The 19497-nt window shown below is 43.1% G+C and overlaps 1 protein-coding gene across 1 annotated transcript in view; it reads right to left on the bottom strand.

Annotated features, from left to right (window-relative positions):
* Positions 1–19254, bottom strand: part of ATP6AP1L (ATPase H+ transporting accessory protein 1 like) — a 33012-nt gene extending 13758 nt beyond the window's left edge. Inside the window, exons 1-2 of the mRNA XM_019531711.1 lie at positions 19060–19254; positions 13950–14038 (exon numbers count right to left, since the gene is read on the bottom strand). Of these exons, the coding sequence (XP_019387256.1) occupies positions 13950–14038; positions 19060–19254 (284 nt within the window). The remainder of the gene's footprint in view (positions 1–13949; positions 14039–19059) is intronic.
* Between the last annotated feature and the right edge of the window lie 243 nt (positions 19255–19497).

Here is a 19497-nt window from a genome sequence, read left to right as displayed (position 1 = left end):
CCCAGCTGACTTCCTGCCCTTTGGGCAGGGGGCTGGACTCAATGATCTCCCGAGGTCCCTTCCAGCCCTAATGTCTATGAAATCTATGCTCCATGCTGCCAGGAATAGACCCATTGTGTTCCCTGCCAAGCCTCCCAAACCCAGAAGGCAAAATTGATCAAACTGGAGTGGACTCTTGGGGCACCTATCATGTGCTCGACACCTTCAATGACACGTTCTAATAGAGTCTGCTGGAACATACTAACTAGCACTGTCCAGCAGCCTCAGCAGCACATTTATTCAGCATCCCCATGCTTCAAAATAGCAGTGGGGGTGCTTTAATTAAAGTTTGTTGAATGAGCTTTAGCTAAAGCGCCCCCACTGCTATTCTAAAGCATGGGATGCTGAATACCCAAGAATGCACAAGATGGTGTGGGTACTTTAATTAAAGTGGCTCCTGAGAGCACCCTCCCTAACCTGCCACCCCAGAGCGCATGTAAAGATGCCCTTGTATTTCAGCCTGTCACTTTGGTCCTGACGGCAAGGACTAATGAGCAGCTTTGAAACAAACCACTGCACAATGTGCTCTTTGCCTCAACTGCTGGGGCAACACTACCTCAGCCATCCTTCGGAGGAACTGGAATAAACAAGAAGTACAAAAGCCAGCTAGGCTTCCACTACTCTAAGACTGTGACTGTAACTAGAGCTGAGAGAGCCTTAACAGGTCCTAAATTCTGAAACAGCTCAATGTAGATAAGGGATGGCCAACCTAACAGCTCGTGTGGGGGGAACGTGGCAGGGGCAGGGAGCAGAAAGCAGAACAGCAGATGGGGTAGAAGGGGACTGGAGTGGCACTTGAGCAAGGTACAGGGCTAATTTGGGTCGCTCCTGCCACAAAAGACTGACCCTCACAGGTGTAATTACCCGCTTTCCTACTTAAATCCACCTGATTGCCTTAATGAGACACAGTTAACCAACATCTACTCTCAGGCACACCAGTGCAATGTTACACACTTTCAAATGTCAGCAGGATTTGGCCCCTTATTCTTCACTTCCTGTTCTAAACTGTAGGTTAATGTTTCAATGTCTCATAAGCAATACACACTGCACATCAGAGGTGACTGTACTTCAGCAGTGGGTAAAATTATTCCTGTTCCTATAGAGAATTAACAAAAGTTTGGTCAGATCCCTTGACAGTAATGCACTACGCACAGTTCTACCCAACTCGTTAGTTTTGCATGTTGCTCCACAGGGAAGAAATAGAAACAGCCAATCTCTGACCTACTTTCCAGAACACAGAGAGTACAAGGACTGTTACTGTAGCACACTCCTGAAGAGCTGAACAAGGACTGGCATGTTTTTTGCATGTATAAAATGGCTGATCAAAATCTGGCCTTACACCAAAAGCAGTATAAACAAAGCATACTTCAACTTTTCTAAATAACTGCAATGGGCCATACCCTCACCTCTTTCCTTTCTTTTTAGTCAGTCATTGCTCAGACAAACCTCCTACTACAGTTGTTTAAGCGATAGGAAGGCAAGCTTCGGGATTTGACCTAATTATTTTTCTTTACTAGCATCTACTGCAAGACATTGTATCTTGTGGCAGGCCAAAGTAACTGTGATTACTGATTACCAATATTTACTTCAAGTAATAACTATTTATAATACGATAACTTTACTGAATATAACATTAAAAGTTCACAACGCACTACTGTGTAAGAGAGGCCTTATGAAGAGAGGCTGAGAGCCATGGGACTCTTCAGCCTGGAAAAGCACAGGCTCAGGGGGGACCTGGTGACTGCCTATAAGTTCATAACGGGTGTGCATCAGGATCTGGGGGAATGCCTGTTCACCAGAGCACCCCAAGGGATAACAAGGACTAACAGTCATAAACTCCTCCAAAACCATTTTAGGCTGTATAAGGAAAAACTTCTTTACTGTCAGAGCCCCCAAGGCCTGGAATAGACTCCCTCCAGAAGTGGTGCAGGCACCTACTCTGGACTCATTCAAGAAACGTTTGGATACTTATCTTCCTGGGATCCTTTGACCCGAGCTGACTTTCCTGGGCAGGGGGCTGGACATGATGATCTTTAGGTCCCTTCCAGCCCCAATTTCTATGAAATTTCAATTTGGAAGTTTATACAATCTTCAATGACTTGAGACTCTCAGACTTAAATCTCGGGTGAGAAAAACACTTCAGGCCTTTATACATGTCACAAAATTGGCCTTTAAAGTGGCTTAAATGCCCTTTTGCACCACTTTAACATCATTGCTGTTTACACTGTTGGCAGTGTATTGCGCTTTAAAGGCGCTGCGCTTTATACTGTCAGTGGCGTATTGCGCTTGGGGACACAGCAAAATAAAACACATCCAAGGTGTTTCAGCTTGCTACCTAACAAAGAGCAACAGCCACAGAGGGAAGCACCGGGCCCTGTGCAACTCAGGGGCCATGTGGGCAGCTTGTGCGGGCAGACTCCACTGAAGAAAAAAAAGGAAAAAAAAAAAAAAAAAGCAGTGAGCCTGATCTTTTTTTCTTTTTTTTCTTCCCAGAGCCTGCCTGAGCTGCGCAGGGGCCCAATGCTTCCCTTCACGGCTGCAGGTGGGGGGCTGGTGCTTCCCTCCGTGGCTGCAGTACCCCCCCCCCCCAGACCACCCAGGCTAGGTGCCTGCGGGTGGGAGCTGCCTGGAGGTGCAACCACTGCTGCATAGAGAAGCACCAGCCCCTCCACAGCTCAGGGACCGCTCAGCCCACTAGCAGCTCACCCCACACTCCCCTCCCCACCACACTGCCGGATAGGCAAGTAAGAATCGGGCCCGACCCTTGTGTACACACCACAGGGGTTTACTTTGGTTTAGTTCTCCCTAAATTGAAGCGGTGTTTTTAAAAACCCACTGCTTCAATTTAGGGAGAATTAAACCTCCCTGGTGTGTACAAGCAGCCTTCAGTACCAACTTGCAAAATTCAGTTCACTCAGTTACCAAGTTGAGGTTTTTATGATGGTCACGTAAAATTTCAACATCTCCCTAAATTGAATTGTTCCATCCCAAACAATTTTAAATGATGGCCAGGGATGGTAGGTATTTGTTCCTCTGAGGAAGACTAACATATATAAAATCCTTCCATTTAAGAGGACAGGCTGGATACGGACAAATCAGATAAAGACCATTCTTATGTTATGACCCCCAGCTAAAAGGGACTATCAGCCAGACTCCTCACAGCTGATGATTTCAGGTTGAAAGCTTATGACAAGTGCAATTTGACTCCTTCAAGTTTCCTGAAAAACACAGGAAATTGCAACTACATTCCTCGTGTAGAAATGGCATGATTCTTATCTCTGCAGGAAAACACCCAAAAATAAATGAACATGCAGAGCCAATGAAATATTCAGACCCTCATGAGTAACTCGGGAAAGCAGCTCAGGCAGGCTCCGTAAGACAAAACCCATCAGCACCATGAGTCTCCTAGCAAACGCAGAAGGCAGGGGGCAGACATAGCAGTAAAGGCACTTGAGTTTTAGTGCATATCATGACATATTGTATGCCACATACTAACAGAGCATGGCTACACATGTGCATTTAATGCTCATTAGCCTAATTTAAGACACATTAAGGGCACATGTCTACACATATGCACCCTTAATGCACCTTAAAAACGGCAATTTTAGGCTATTCACACCTAACTTTGATACCTAAAGCAGGTATCAAATTTATGTGCAAATAGCTAAGTCACATTAGAAAATGTGTAGGCATGCGAATGCACATTAATGTAGCGTGTAGACACCTCCACAGAGGATCCATAGCATCACAGTGCACAGCTTCTTCTTTATTTGCTGCTTAGTTGTCCCATCTTAGCTTCCAGTACAGTATAGTCACATACAGACATTACATTTCTAGTGGGAGAAATACCACTTTCCCAATAGAAATTACAAGTGCTTCTGTTTCTCTCAGGGAAACATTCCCCCTCCAGGAGAATAATGTTCCAGGTATTGCCCTGGAGGATATTCCTTGCAAGAATGAACGATGTGTGCTTCCCCATCACTCCCAGTCTAATCTGAGAAAGGAAGAGAGCAATGGGGCAAAGTTGCCTGCTTCTTGCCTTCCCAGTCCCAAGTTTGGGGAAGATGCAGGGGCTTTCTCCTGCTGTTCTGCACCTCTCGCCCAAACTCAGGGACTGCCAGGTGAGCGTGGGGGACAGTGATGACAGGGTTGGGAACTCGGCTGGAAGAGAGCCTCCCCAAACCCAGTTCCACTCTTGCCAACTTCCCCTTGCTGCCCATGCTACCCAGCTGGGAAGCAGGGGTAGTGATTTCAAAAGCCAGCAGGGCCAGAATCCAAGGCAGGCAGGCTCTTCTGATCCTGGTTCCTGATCCCATGGCATTAAATGCCAAGGTGATTTAAAAGGGAAGCCAATTGACAGCTTGCTCCCATCCCAGGCAGGCGGGGCCAGGGAGCACCTCATTAGTGCCTCCTAGCTGGACAGCTCGCCTGCACAGTTCTCCAGCCAGGGGCCTGGAATACATGTACGCTCCAGCTCCTGGGCTATTTTTCTACCTGTGAGAATTTCAGATAAATTCTTAGTGCTAGAAATGAACATCTGTTCGTGGCCTATCCCTCTCCTTTTAATGAGAAACCTATTTGACAAAAATAGTGATGAAGCAAATATGGTAATGCCTGCAGTCCCCAGTTTGCCTTGACCTTAGTCAGTCTGCATGGGATAGTGTACTGATGGCACTAGCGTACTGATGGTTGATGAACTCCTCCTAGATATGAACAAGCACAAGCTTATGCTGATTTCATTAGATCTGCCAGCTGCCTGTGATACAGTTAACTATGAGGTGTTGCTGACGTGTGTAAGCCCCTGGCAAGAGTCCACAGAAGTATCTGGAAGTAGTGTAGTGCTCCTTCTTCTACAGGAAGGTCCAAAGGGTGATTATACAGAATTACTCATTCACCCAAGAGATGCATTTGTCACACAGGATTCTGCTGCGTCTCTCCTCCTGTTCTGTGCATATGCTGAGACTTCTGAAAGATTGGGGCTTTCATAAGGGGTAGCTGAAGCTCAGTTTTGGCAAGGCTGTCATAACATACATAGTCTGAAGAGACCATTCACAATCAAAAACTGGGTCCGAATATTCTCCAGCAGTTTCATATGGAGACAAAGCAATGCCTGTGCTGGTAACTGGTACTAGCTAGAGTCATGGTTTGCTTTTGCTTTTTGTGCCTTGAATGGTTTGGGCTTTGCTACCTCTGCCCCCTTCCTTTACTGTACATTGTTGTGCAACACTTGCTTTTAATGACTATAGCTGTGCTGCAGTCACCCTGATGTAAAAAGACAGCTGCTTTCAACATACTTTCCAGTTTCTGAACTTTTTAAAGTTCATCTATTTTCCATAGACATCTAGGGAGGGAACAGAGTCAAGAAAAGGTGATTTTTATATACAGGATTAAATCAGTGGTAGAATCTGCTTGGACTGTAAACATATGGGGTAGGAGCACTTTTGCTGTTTACTGTAAACCTATAATCCAGAGACACAGTCAGAGTTTTGAATGGGCACTTTATGAATGTTGACCTGAGCAGAGTATGTGTGGCTCTCCAAAACTCTACCACTGTCAGGTAGGCAGCATTTGAATTCAAAAGGCAATCTGAAGAATTCAAATACAATTGTGCAAGGAAGTCAGCCTCATAATATCATGGGGCAGATTTCCAGTGGAAGTGAAAATACAAGTAAATTCAAAATCATATAACAATATTCTTTGTAGTGAAACCATAAATTTAAGATTCAGAGCCTAACTACCCCTGTTCCTGACAAAACTCTGCTATGGGCTGACAGGACTGTGTGAGCCTAGAAACTAAAAAAAAATTCAGTAAGGAGTGGCTGGAAGTGCCACTCATTTATAACAGTTTTCTTTTTAAAAATATAATACTACATTACCTGAACTTCTAAATATATGGCCACATTTTTATCCATTTGAAACAATAAGCCTCAGCTTCTGGGTAATATATATTGTGTGTCTTAAAAAGTTTTGGCCTTTTCTTTAGAATACCAGATTTGAAAACAGCCACTCCAGGTCTTAATTAATGGTGTGTGTCCATGTTATACGTTGAATTTACCACTCTAAGTAATTCAGAAGCCCAAATGAAATTAATTTAGCCTTCATGCAAGGCACTGGAAGGATTAATCACTATTAGTTTACTGAGGTCTAACAGAGCCACATGTGTAGACACTGAGACTTCACTGTAGAGCTAATCAGGCAACTGCAGTTAGCATCTCATGTAGATGCACCCACTATGCAGTAGTTTTAATAACTTGCACTGGAAGTTATTTTACTAGAAAACTGCATCCGAGTCATGGGTAAATCAAACACAGTTATACATAAAAGAAAAAGTAGTTTGTTAGTGGATGATACAGCAATTGCGTATCTGATTCTACACTTACTGACACCAATCACAAGTAGCTTCGCTGAAGTTAATGCAGTTACAGTGGTATAAGCTCAGTGTTAAATAAGATCTGAATCAGAAAAAAAATCAGAGTTCATGGAATCTTTCTAATGAAACAAATCTTGAAGTTGTCTTTAGATGTCATCTAAACACATCTAAAATATGATACTTTAAAGAGGAAGCAAATTGTGCCATTCTAATTATGCTGTGCCTTGAACAGGTAATGAGACATGTTTTTCAGATTAAAATAGCTCTTATAAATTACTGACATTCAGGGCCTGTTTCTGTAGTACCAATTTAGGCCTAACTCCCACTGACTTTAATAGACTGTGCCTCACCAAAGATTTTAGAGCCAGACCAGACCTTAAAAGTAACAAAGTGGAACTTTCTTTTTAATTTAAAAAGGAAACTAAGGCCACTTTTACCCTGGAAAGGAACTCATCCTGCTTCCCTAAAGTCAAAAGAAAAACTACTGCTCACTTTGGTGCCTTGATTCATTAATCATCACTATTATGAAGTTTGTGTGAAAGCTCAATTAGTTTCTTTCAGTCAAAATATTCTAGTGATCACAGAAAAGTGAAACTGCTAAGGAGACACTAATTGACTTGGAACCTGCCAGATGAGATCAGCAAATAAACTATCTGATTGAAAACATATTGTAGTATTTATCAGTAACTGGTTCACAGATCTTTTAATACAAGCTTAAGCAAAGCACCATGTCTCTCTTGCCCTAAATGTACAGCTGTGATCATCATCACCATATCTGATCCACATTTTATTAGTGCCTTTATGATGCAAATAATTCAATTTAGCTATTTTCACTTTTATAAAGCTTGACTTTAGAAATCACCCTCTCTTTCCTAAGATCTTTCCTGCTTGCCCTTTATGTTGTGTACAGAGACAGGTGCATTAAAAGGCAATAAGAAATAAATACCCAGAAACAATGTAATCACTTTAATACTTTCTGCAATAGTGAAACTAGGTTTCAATAATATTCACTGTATAGAAGTAGAATATTTTAACACTTTTGTGTTTCTTGGAGTAGGTTTCACACTCTCCTGCTATTTTATTTATAATTCTGTTTCAACACATAGGGAATGAGAAAGTGAGAAAAGCATTAAAATGTAATCAAGCACGAGACAGATCACTAAGTAATATGCTTTTTTAGATCATGTTAGTCTTACAGATAAAATCATTTGAAAGAGGTTATACTTTGTGTCTTAGAAATATTCATTTCTATGTGAATCATACACATTTGAAAACTGAAAAGAATAATCCTGTCATGACCTTCTGAACTGTGACCAAATCTATTTGCATGCAGCACAAATACTAAAACTACAACATTTAAAGCATGCATTCAAGTACACTGATCTACTCTGTTAAAATGTATCAAATTACTGACCTTCCATCCATTCCTACAAACATTTCATCCACAGATACTGAAAATATTATACATGAAAAGAGAAGTAAGAAGCTAAATGTGATGTTTGTTTCCATTGAGAAATGAAGCAGTCCCTCCACACCAAGCACATCTGCTCATCTGCTCTAGCAAAGAGACCTGAGCCTGTAGTCTGACAGGCCATGTGATGGATGGCACATTCAGCCAATAGGAAGCAATATTTGCTACTGCATCACTCAGCATGTACTATACATATATATTTTTAAAAGGCTTCATATTTTAGATTTATACTGACTTCAGCCAACTCTCTCTTGCATGTTTTGTTATTTATGCTAACTAGGACTAAAAGTCATTGGAAATGTGCTAGTAAGTAAGCTACCTTTTAAGAAAAGAAATAATACTTTTAAATCTCTAAGCTCAGAGCAGAGATCTGTTAAAGGTTACTTACTAGTGTAGTTGACCCCTTTCGTCAAGGTGTGGTGAAAAACATAATGCCAAATAGTGCCTTTGCTTTCTATATCACCCAAGAAAGAATATCACACATTTTAATGAAATAAGGCTCACAACACCCCTGAGAGACAGGAAAGTATTATTCCCATTGTATACACAGGGACAGCAAGATACAGGGTTTGGACAGACAAAATGTTTACACTGGTGTAAGCAATAATATACTGATATAAGACTGTAGTGGACAATGAAAATTCCTAGAGCTAAAACTCTACTGATATATGGTATTTACACAAATCTAAGTCAAGCCTGAATTTAAGACAACCCCCCAAGAATTAGATTCTACATATGGAAAATGTATACAATTGTTATAATTTTCCAGGTATAGAATCTAGTTATTGGAGGGTCTGCCCCCTCTCCTCCCCCCACTACAGCAGGGAAAGTAGTGGCTGAGGGAGTCAGGTGGCTGGGGAGGCCAGTTGGCCCCCTTGCTCTTTTCCCTCCCAACTTCTTCCCCTTGCAGTCTTCCTGCTCCTCCCCTACCAGTACCCCTCCGAACCCCAGATCCCCTCTCCCCATACTATCAGATGCTGCTCGGGCTCCATTCCCTCCCAGAACATGGCATGTGGAAGCACAATCCTTGCTGGCCACCTGAGGGTGAGCAGGGCCAAAGGCATATCAGCCTGTGTGGGGCCCAGAGGGGTTGCGGGGGCAAAGGGGTGGCAAGTGGCCAGAGCCAGCAGTGCTTGGCAGTGGAGGCAGAGCTGGCAGGTCTCAGTAGCAGCAGTGCATGGTGGCAGTGGCAGGGCCTATACAGCACTGACTGCGGGGCCCCCCAAAGTGCAGGGCCTTGGGTGGTCACCCCAATTCACCCCTCCCCCACGAGATGATCCTGGCTGTGGCTCTCAGGCCTGACCTGGGCACAAGGCCAGGGTCAGAACTGCTCTAGTCACCTGCCCCTCCCCCTCTGCTTTGTATGCAAATCTAAGATGAGGGCCTTTTTTCTCCCCTATGCTGATGGTGGGGGGGGAACACACCCTCATCTTAGATTTGAGTAAATATGGTAAGTTGCACCAGTTTATTCTTTCTCTGTCTGTTTCCATCCTAGGGTAGTTATTTAAGAAATGTAGACAGGCTACGACTGCTCTTCACCAACCGATGACAAAGTACTATACCTTCTACCTGGAAGAGCTCCACATCTGTCTGTTCCTCATCCCAGTCTGGTTTACATCAGGATACAAACCCAGTGTAAATTGCACAGGGATGCATGAATGTCTGCTCATACCCACAGAACAGTCATACCAGATACTCAAAAACAAACCCGTCTATGTATTTATTTTTTTGCATGGGGTAACCAACTTGCTATCCAACTAGATTTCTACAATAAATTTAGACACTTAAGGCAAAAACCTGCAAACACGCCAGTCAGTTTGGTTGCCCTGTCCTCTGCATTGTTAGACTAAGATCTCTTGAGTTCATGTGGCTTGCCAATGGTATTAGGGGCTCCTAGGTTTTACCACAGAGGCCAAACCTTGTCATCTTATATCAGGATGATCCAGAACAAGCAAAGCAAGTGGTCACTTGGCAATCAGCTTGTTACAGGCTTTACATCTCAGGCCTCCTTTGCAATTTATGGATGAGCCCTATCTCCATCTATGGCATCAGAACCCAGGAGACGGCAATGCATATAGAACAGCTTCTCTCTAAGCCTCTTATTCTGTCAAGTCTTACTCTTGTATGGAAACTTTCAACTCATGTATGGAAACTCTCAAATCATGGTCTACATCTTCAGCTTTCTTATTGTACTTCCCTCTCTATCCCTGTTGCTCTTTCCTACTCTGTGCTGTTTCTTCCCTCTTGCTCCCATTTTCCTCTGCTGTCTTCCCTATCCAAATGTCTCAGTCCAAATGTTTCTCTCCAATTCTCCATCTCTTCATCTCTTTCCGAACTCGGAGTCCCTGCTATTTTCTTTTCCCTCTCGACCCCATCACATCTCCCTGGGACATTTTCCCTGTTTCCTTTTGCTTTCCTGTCCTTCTCTGGGTTGACCCTACACTGTATCTCTACTTCCCCAATTAGATTTCACCTCCTTCCTCTCCACCACCCCCCTAAGGAAGTCACTGCTACTGTTGACAATTGAGAAAATTCCACAATCCCTTTTGTTTTGCCCTCTGTATCTTTCCGTTCTTCACTTGAATAGCCAGGGGCTGATACCCCAGGAATGGGGTTAGGTCTCTTCTTTTCCTGATCTCCATGTTCCAAAAGTGAAGCTGCAATTCAACCGAGAAAGTGACTTTTGTGTCCATTCCCCACTTGCTTCCCAGGCAGAGTGCAATCACAAGCTTCCCCAGAGGAGACTCCAATGTGCTGTATGTACATACTGTCCCTGTATCAGTTATCAGGTTGTCAGATACCTGCTGATGTGATCACAAAAGTAAACCCTACTTCAGTGATTAAGAGCTCCAGTCTGTTGCATTTGAGATACAAGATTAACCCAGGGGCTTTAGTATCTATAACTATTAAGCTCGAGGATTTACTACCTTTAATTATTTTTTCTTTGAGCAATGCAGAGAGTATCCACTAATCTTAAAATCCTTCACCAGCTTGAACTCAGTAGCACTACTACCACCTATTTAAGAGGAAACCTAGAGCCATCTGATGGGGAAACCTTAGTGGGGAAAAAAAGGGTGTGGAAATACAGAGGTAACTGAAATGCATACCCAAACAAAAACAAAGTCATGTTTTCTTTGAAGCACTACAAGAGATATTTGTCACCCCAATTAGCAAGTAAATACTGCAGTGCAAAGAAATATGGAGCCAAACTGTAGTTTTAAATCACATGCAGGGAACAAGGAGTCATACATGCATTTCAGCACTGAATCAGTAAAGTTGTTAAAGAGCTGTCATGAGTCCACATCCTAATCTGTCTCTCCTTTGCAAGAACATTTCATATAGACCACAAAACGACACCAATACAGTTTGTACTTGGTGTCGTTTTGTGGTCTATATGAAATGTTCTTGCAAAGGAGAGACAGATTAGTCACTTGTTGACGAACAGTTAGAAAATAGCAGTATACGTGACATCAATACGGTTTGTATTGGTGTCACGTATACTGCTATTTTCTAACTGTTCGTCAACAAGTGACTTCAAAATGGGTGAGAAAGAAAAATGCTTAACTGCAGCCTAGTATAATACAGACCACAATATAAAGCATTTTCCTGAGAGAGTTCAACAACAGATGGACTAGAGCTAAACTTGCTCAGTAATGGCTAAACCATGAAGTTACCTTGTTAGCCATATAGCATCTACAGAACATGAGCTTATTTATTTAACAGTTAACCTTATCATCTTTCTATTTTCATAGGTGGGTGCTGCCAATTTTTTAGCATGGAAATGGCCTCCATACCACATCGTAAACCTTTACCACAACAGCTCATGTATCTGTAGAGGGAAAGAGTAAGGGCCATGTGTTTACTCCCCATTTAACATGCATGCAGTGTAGCTGTGATCCAGGGGTGCTATCTGAAGCATCTTGAAAAGGTTCAGGGTATTTCCTCATCCCCAGGGAAAATCCTGATAAATATCCCACATCTGATACAGTTTGCAAAAACGGTCTTTTTATGAACATCAGGACTATACCATCTGTAACAGAGCTGAATAAACAATATCTAGAAAGAGGTGAATTCCACTGCAAGCAGAGGAGTCATTCTAACCTTGACTTCAGTTTGGTAGAGAGGTTTTGAGAAGGAGCTCCTTGGAACTGCCTGAGGGTCCTTTTTAGCACACTCCTGCATTTGTGAAGAAAACCTCTTCAACAAGATCCAGCAGTCTCACTTAATGAGACTGCAGGCAGACAGCTGAAAAACTGTCTGGGAGTTGTGAATTCTCCCTGTGCATAACAATGAGGTGTTAATGATGAAGTCCAATCATAACACTGCATATGTCAACACTGTTAACTCTTTCAGTGCTGTGGAAATACCCAGCTATTTCAGATTTGTGAATACCATCTGAGACTGAGAACAGAGTTTTACTATTATGCTATTATTTCCCTACCACTTAGTAGTTGAAAAAATAATTATACTGTGCCTTTCACATCTGGGGGAAAAACAAAGTCCTTAAGCATAGGAAATTCCAAGGTGAAGGAAATTCTGATTTTTCTACCCTATAAATGTGAAAAAAATATTTTTGGATATCAAGAACCCTCAGCTTACTGACAGCAGTGTGCTGGATATCAGAGAATCATACAGGTTAGGGTCTTTGTGTGATGCACATCATGTCTGCACTTCACTTGATTCCCAGCATTCCAGTCACATCCATAACCTAACGTGCAGCCCTGGTATCTAATCCACTCTCCAGCTTAAAGGGAATACAGTTTTTCCATCTAACACACACACCAAAAAACACTCTTTTATCCTCTCCTGAAACCAGTTTTATCCCCAGTCTCCAGCATATAAGGATAACATCATTATGTGCATACCCCATTCAATATCACATAGATAATCATAAATCTCTTCTTTAACTTAACTTAAAGCAGGAGTAATCAACCTGCAGAACACCTGCCACAAATGGCACAGGCAGCCTCTGTGTGTGGTACAAAGCAGACCAGAGAGAGGAAAGGCAGCAGTGGAGGACACAGTAGAAAGCAGAGCAACCAGTCGGACTGAGAGCACAAGACAGGAAGTAGAAAACAGAGTATCAGACTGGGCAAGGCATAAAACAGGGTAGCAGATCAGGCAGGGAAGGGAATTGGAGTGGCACTCAGGGGGGAAATATGTCTAATTTGTTGCACACCTGCTGGAAATGTTGGCCTGCACTGCTTTGGCCAAATGTTACCGGTTCCACCAGCAGTTACAAAATTATTACAAATAAAAGGCAAATGGTACATTTTCAAATCATATTGCTCATAATGCTGTCATGCAGTGAGCTTAACGCACAGGATAGGCAAGTCATTGACAAATCCCACCTCAGAAAATACTGTCTACTACACAAACTTAACACTGACCATATATTTCAAGATGGATGGACTAAAGTATTTTGAAACTAGACACATAGTTGAGGAAAGCAAAGGGTTTTCTTATTGCTGACAACCGCCCAGCTTCTGCACAGGCTGCTTTTAGCTACTGGTTACTTTTCAGATCATAAAAAAACTTCATGAACATGGGCCAGGTACAAACATTGTACTTTTACTGGTATAAGTGGTCGGAAACTGATCCACGTCCATAACAGAACATAAGTTTGGCACACAAAGACTAGTTTAAAAATGGCAGAACACAATCTAAGATTCCCTTCCCCTCCTCCTCCCTCTGCCACCCACACACCAACGGGCGAATGTGTGTTCTGTTCACTACTGAACTAAATTACACCATTTACAGAAAACCACATAACTTACATTGAATTTGCATCAGGCTTTTTGAATGTCTGCGCCTAGCCTTAATGACCCAGCAACCATTTGTCTTTTGAGGTACTTAACAAATTCCTAATATAAAAACATGCATGCAAGAAGGGGCTATGGGAGATTTTACTCTGCTAATTCTCCATTTTCTCCCATCAACCTTCAAAACAGTTAGTTCAGAAGTAGACAACACCTGTCTTAAATATGAGGACTTACAGAAGTGGGGCCATGAAGACAGAAACCAACAGAGAACAAACTGCCTCTTTTCATGGCAGCTACCTCCGCTTACCTGAGTTTTCCAGACTTTCCAAAAACATGTTGCTGCAGTCCAGCAAGTCCTGTGTCAAACAGGAAGATTACATAAATGTTGATGGAGATCTAGAGACAACAGCTGCTCTGCCTGATGCTGCAATGATCATAGACAGCCTGAATGCACATGCTAGGAATAATACTACAGGCATAATGTTAAATATGGATAATTTCTCTCTCTACCATTTCTTCAGGCAGACAGTAGCAAGAATTGACAGTTATCTTCAATGACACATAACGGACTAGGTCACTGTGAGCTGAACACATTGTAAAATAAGACGCTACATCCAACACCGGTGACAGTACACCCAAATCTAATGGCCCATGGGTTGAACGCAGTTAAGGCACACCTGTTTCTATACCCAACAGCACACCTTGGATTACTATCAAATCATTACATTATTATTATTATTATTATTATTTACACTTAGAGATGTGTTGGAGTGGTCTGGTTTTGGTACATAAAATAAGCTTGACACCCTAAAATGGCACATACTCCTGAAATGCCATGTAAGAGCACATAGGAAACCAATCCCAATATATAGTAGTAAAAAATTATATAAATTCAAGAAAAATTGTCCTTTTGACCAACCAGTCTAACCATAGCCTCCATTCCTTAACTTCCAGGAAACAGGCTGGTATCCTATGGCTGCTCAATCTTCCATGTCTCCAAATCTCAGCCTCATTCCCTCAGCTGGCTTCTTCCCACTGCACATTAGCAGCTGCCTTTCTAACCTTCCCCAAAATCTCTGCAGTCCAAACACAGACTGACCTCCTACTCCTTGTTTAAAGCCTGTGTACAAGGGTATTGCCAGGGCTCTAGAGTGGCGGTACCCAACTCTCTAGCCATGCACTATGGATGAGTGGTATGGGACCGGTCTGCAGGCTGGATCCCACACATATGGTCAATCCACGGGGCTGATCCAGAACAGATTTGGTGTGTGGCATTAACACACGGGTGTAATCCAAAGCATCAGCATAAACCTGTGTGCTGGCTCTGTCCATAGTCCAACCCTGTGCACCAGCCTGACTCAATATCATTGTGATCTGGCACATGGGACAACATCACCCAGACCCTGGGGCTCCCTACAGGTCCAAGAAGTTGGCCCCAGGGCAGCAGTGGCAGTGCTAATTGGTGTGGCTCTGGAGCCCCATGGGCCAGACAACAAAACCCTGTAAGCTGATGGTTAAGCAATACTGTTCTACAGTAAGGAGACAATTCCTAATACATAATCAGAAAAAAGCTTCAGACAGTTTTAAGTTTCCCAAAGGAACCTCAACTGTAAAGGCACTTCCCGTATTTCCACCTACTGCTCCCTCAGACTCTTCAGGTGTGAACATACACCACCTTTGTGCTGCAACATAAAAACTTTTATAGCAGCACAAAGGTAAAGCAAACTGACATCCATGCCCCTTGTTGTACCACAAATGGCCAAACATGTGGCCCTGAAAAAGCTGCCACTATTTAGTCATGTACATCTATTTGCTTTGTGGTAGAACAGCCTAGCAGCCTATAGCTGCCTGCACTTCCCAGTTGCCCCAGGCAGGTGCTCTGGGGATCTGTGGGGGCCTAATCCTGCATGGGATCAGGCCCCTCAAGCCCTGGGAGTGCCTCCCCATCTTTCCCCTATTACAGAGATGTGCTCTGGGGAAGCCCTGTGAGAGCATCAGCTGCTGTCCCACAAGATCAACAGGAGGAACAATGGGTGATGTGTGTTTTGCCCAATAAGTAGGGCTGTGCAAAGCTTCAGGTACTGATCTGATTCAGAGGCGATGTGGCCCGATTTGGTAACTGAATTTCCAAATCAGGAATCTGATCAGGAGACCAGTAAGAAGGTCTGAATCAATTTCAAGCTCTCCGAATCAATTCAGAAAAGATTCAGAGCTTCAGAAATTAAGGCATTCCCTACTTGCTGCTGCAGGGAGCTGGACCTGGACTTTGTGCTGGTAAGCAGGGGCCAGGGCAGGGCAGGGCTGGAGGAGGGGGGAGGGGACCATGGGGGAACCCCACAAGGCCCCATTCCCTGCCTGCTCCCCCAGCCCCTCTGAGTGCTCCCTGACCGACCTCCTCCCACACTAACTGGCTCCTGCAGTGGCCTCCGGGCTTCTGGGGGCTCATGGCAGAGCCCCCATGCAGTGCGGGGCAGTGGGGATTGCCCCCACATCTAGCAGGAGCTAGTAAGTTTGGAGCTTTTTTTTTTCCTTTTTTTTTTTTTTTAAAAGAGCTGGGAGCTGGGGCCAGGCAGGGCAGCCATGGGGGTGAGGTGGCTCATGACAGAGCCCCCCCACACAGTGCAGGGCAGTGGGGAGCAGCAGGGATCACACACACACCTGGCAGGAGCTGGTGAGTTCAGGGATTTTTATTTTTATTTTTAAAGCAGGAAGCTGGGGCCCAGCAGTGCAGCCATTGATGGGGCTAGGAGAGCAGGTGGGGGATGGGGCCTATCCAACTCAGAGATTTGGCCGATTTGGCAGCAGCTGAATCTATTCGGGATAGTGTTTTGAACTAGGGACTAGTTGCTTCACACAGGTCTACCAATAAGGAGATTGGCTGTACTGGGACCCATACTGGCACAGCTGATCCACTTCATTTGGTGATCTCTATTTCTAGCCATAGAACTGAAGGTAATGCCAATCTGAGTTGGAACAGTGGAGCCAATGCAGATGATAAGCTGGTGAACAGCATGCATATATACCTTCACTTCTTATGCTACTATTTTTTACCAAGAGATGTGTGAAAGAGGTCTCATGTTGATACATGCAATAAACCAGCTGCCCAAAATGTCACAAAAAAACATCCACAAACATTTTGAAAAGGGGAAACGTGTCACTGGAAAAACTATTCTCAAAAGTTGTGCAAATGGGCAAGTTGTGGCCAGGACAATATCTTGTCCATAAGTATGAAGAAGAAGTTGTGAGCTTGTTACCAAAACAGCTCTCAGTTGCTATGTCTGAACATTAAATCACTTACAGATAACGATTAAAAACTACTAACAGTGGAGAACAACACAAGGATATGCTAATTCCAATGTTCTTACCCAAATCAGGCATTTACCCATTTTAATTTCTTATCATGTAGTTCAGTTATACATAGGCCATGCATGCAAAACTAAATATGGATTACCCATGTGCCTGCTTTTTAAATAAACATATTCCAACATCATCTTGCCTTGTATTAAGCTATATGTTCCTTCATTTCAAAATAAGCACGTTCCAGTACTGCCTATTTTTATACTCAGCACAAAGTCCTTTGGTTCTACTCACTCGGTTCTGCTGGGTAACATCCAATCCTCCCAGGTTTTCTAAGTTATTGGGGAGTCTTAGCAGCTACCCCTTTCTAGTTATTCTAATTGTGGCTCAGCCACCATTCCACTGCTTTTCTTTGTTGTAATAACAATAAAGAAATAATTTTGTCACTTATTACTTCTTTGTTAATAATGGTCAGAGGCAGTCTTTTTTCAATTTATTTTCTGTACTTTGAAAGCTTTGAAGTGGTGTTGTATGTTGCAGCACATTTCTATCAAAACACTAAGTGTTATCATTACTAAAAAATCCAGGCTTTTGATTACAGAAAACAGGGTTACATCCTCCAGATTTACCCACAAAAAAGAGGTTTTTCATTCTTCCTACCATCTCTTCAATTTGGTGTCAAATTAGGTTACAGGAACCAAGGCCTTCTTACTATGTTTTACTAATCCTTGTATTTTTGGCTATTAGGGGAAGCAGATTTACCAATAAGTAATTTATGTTACTATGAGCGGCAGTACTTTGAAAAATGACATAGTTTGCTAAAGCACTAGGACAGATATCAGGTCTTGCAAGATGCAGTCAAAATCAGAAAATGGAAATCTTTTTGAAGACAGAACATGTAGGTTATTTTAATGCTTCTGGTTAAACTGTTGGTCAAGTTCACCTAGCTAACCAGACCACCTCAGGAGTCTCAGACTGCAGGTGGGAAATGAAACTTTTCCATCTGACCACTGATGCAAAACAGCAGTCTCTGGCATGTTTAGATTTCTAAACCTTATTTGTTCAGAAGACAGGGATGGATCAGGGAGGAACAGGTTCGGGGATGGGGCGCTTGTATCCTGTTTTGATTTCTGGTCCACCTAAAATATAAAACCAACTATCTGGCAGTGTCAGCAGCATTTATAGCCAGGCAGTGCTGAGGAACTCAGTTGATCTCAGGGCTCATTCCTGATCCCTTCTAAACACTCTATTTCACAGGTGTTAATGATCCTCTTTTCTTTTTAATGGTCTTGATGTTCCACCATCAAGGAAACCAAGAACAAGGCCACTGGACATGGCATACCTGCTGAAATGTGCAAGGCTGGTGACAAGGAACTGGAACCAAGAGTCCACAAATTTATTCTATTCATTTGGAACAACAAAAGAGACTCTTGGGAGCCTGAGGAATGTCAACATCATAACTATTTTCAAGAAAGGAGGTAAGTCTGTGTGTGGGAACTACTGAGATATTGCCATCCTTTTCACAGTAGGGAAAATCCTTGTACACATCCTCCTGAACTGTCTTCTACCTCTTATAGAAGAAATCTTGCCAGAATCTCCGTGTGGTGTCAGACCATCCTGTGGGGCAAGTGACATGATCTTTGTTGCCTGCCAGGTTCAAGAAAAGTGTTGGGAACAACATCCAGACTTGTACATGGCCTTCACTGACCTCAATAAGGTTTCCGATTTCATCCATCACAAAGTCTTGTGGAAATTACCGGCCAGATTTGTATGTCCAGAAAAGTACACGAAGATCAGATAACTGCAACCTGTTCTATCTGGTGGATGGGAGACAGCTTCATTTGTCCACTGGGGTCAAGCAAGGATGTGTCATGGCCCCAGCTCTGTTCTCTATTTTTCTAACAGTCATCTTGGTTCTCATTAAGGACCACCTTCCTTTTGGAATCAACACTGAATACCAAACAGGTACAGGACTCTTCTATCTGGGACATATTCAATCAAAGACCAAAGTACTCAAAACAGCTGTCCTTGACCTTCAATTTGCCAATGAATACACCATCCTTACACCAGAAATTACCATAGAAGGAAAGACCCTGGAGGTAGTCGAACACTTCCCCTACCTTGGTAGCCAACTCTCTCAGAGAGCGAACATTGATGAGGCGATCCAGCACAGGATCTGGTGTGCAAGTGCCTCCCTTGGGAAATTGTTTCAGCATGTTTTTACTCATGACAATCTCCAGAAAGACACCCAGGCCTGCAATGCAGTGTTCATCCTCGTTTGCTTCTACAGTTGTGAAATGTGGGTGACCTACCATTGTCATATGAAGAACCTGGAAAGGAATTACCAGTGATGCCTCCCAAAAACCCTTCATGTCAAATTAAAAGATCACTGCACAAATGCCAGCATCCTTGCTGAAGCCAGTGTTACCAGCATTAAGTTGTGATCCTCAAGCACCAACTTTGTTGGACTGGATACTGTATGTGGATGCCTGATTTTCAACTCCCAAAACAAGTGTTCTACCCCCAGCTTAAAAACAGCCTGAAATCTCATGGCGGCC

The sequence above is a fragment of the Crocodylus porosus genome, unplaced genomic scaffold (assembly GCF_001723895.1).
Source record: "Crocodylus porosus isolate Cpor-Errol unplaced genomic scaffold, CroPor_comp1, whole genome shotgun sequence".
NCBI classification, from domain to species: Eukaryota; Metazoa; Chordata; order Crocodylia; family Crocodylidae; genus Crocodylus; species Crocodylus porosus.
The sequence above is the reverse complement of the archived record's forward strand: the minus strand, read 5'-3'. Positions and strand labels throughout refer to the sequence as shown.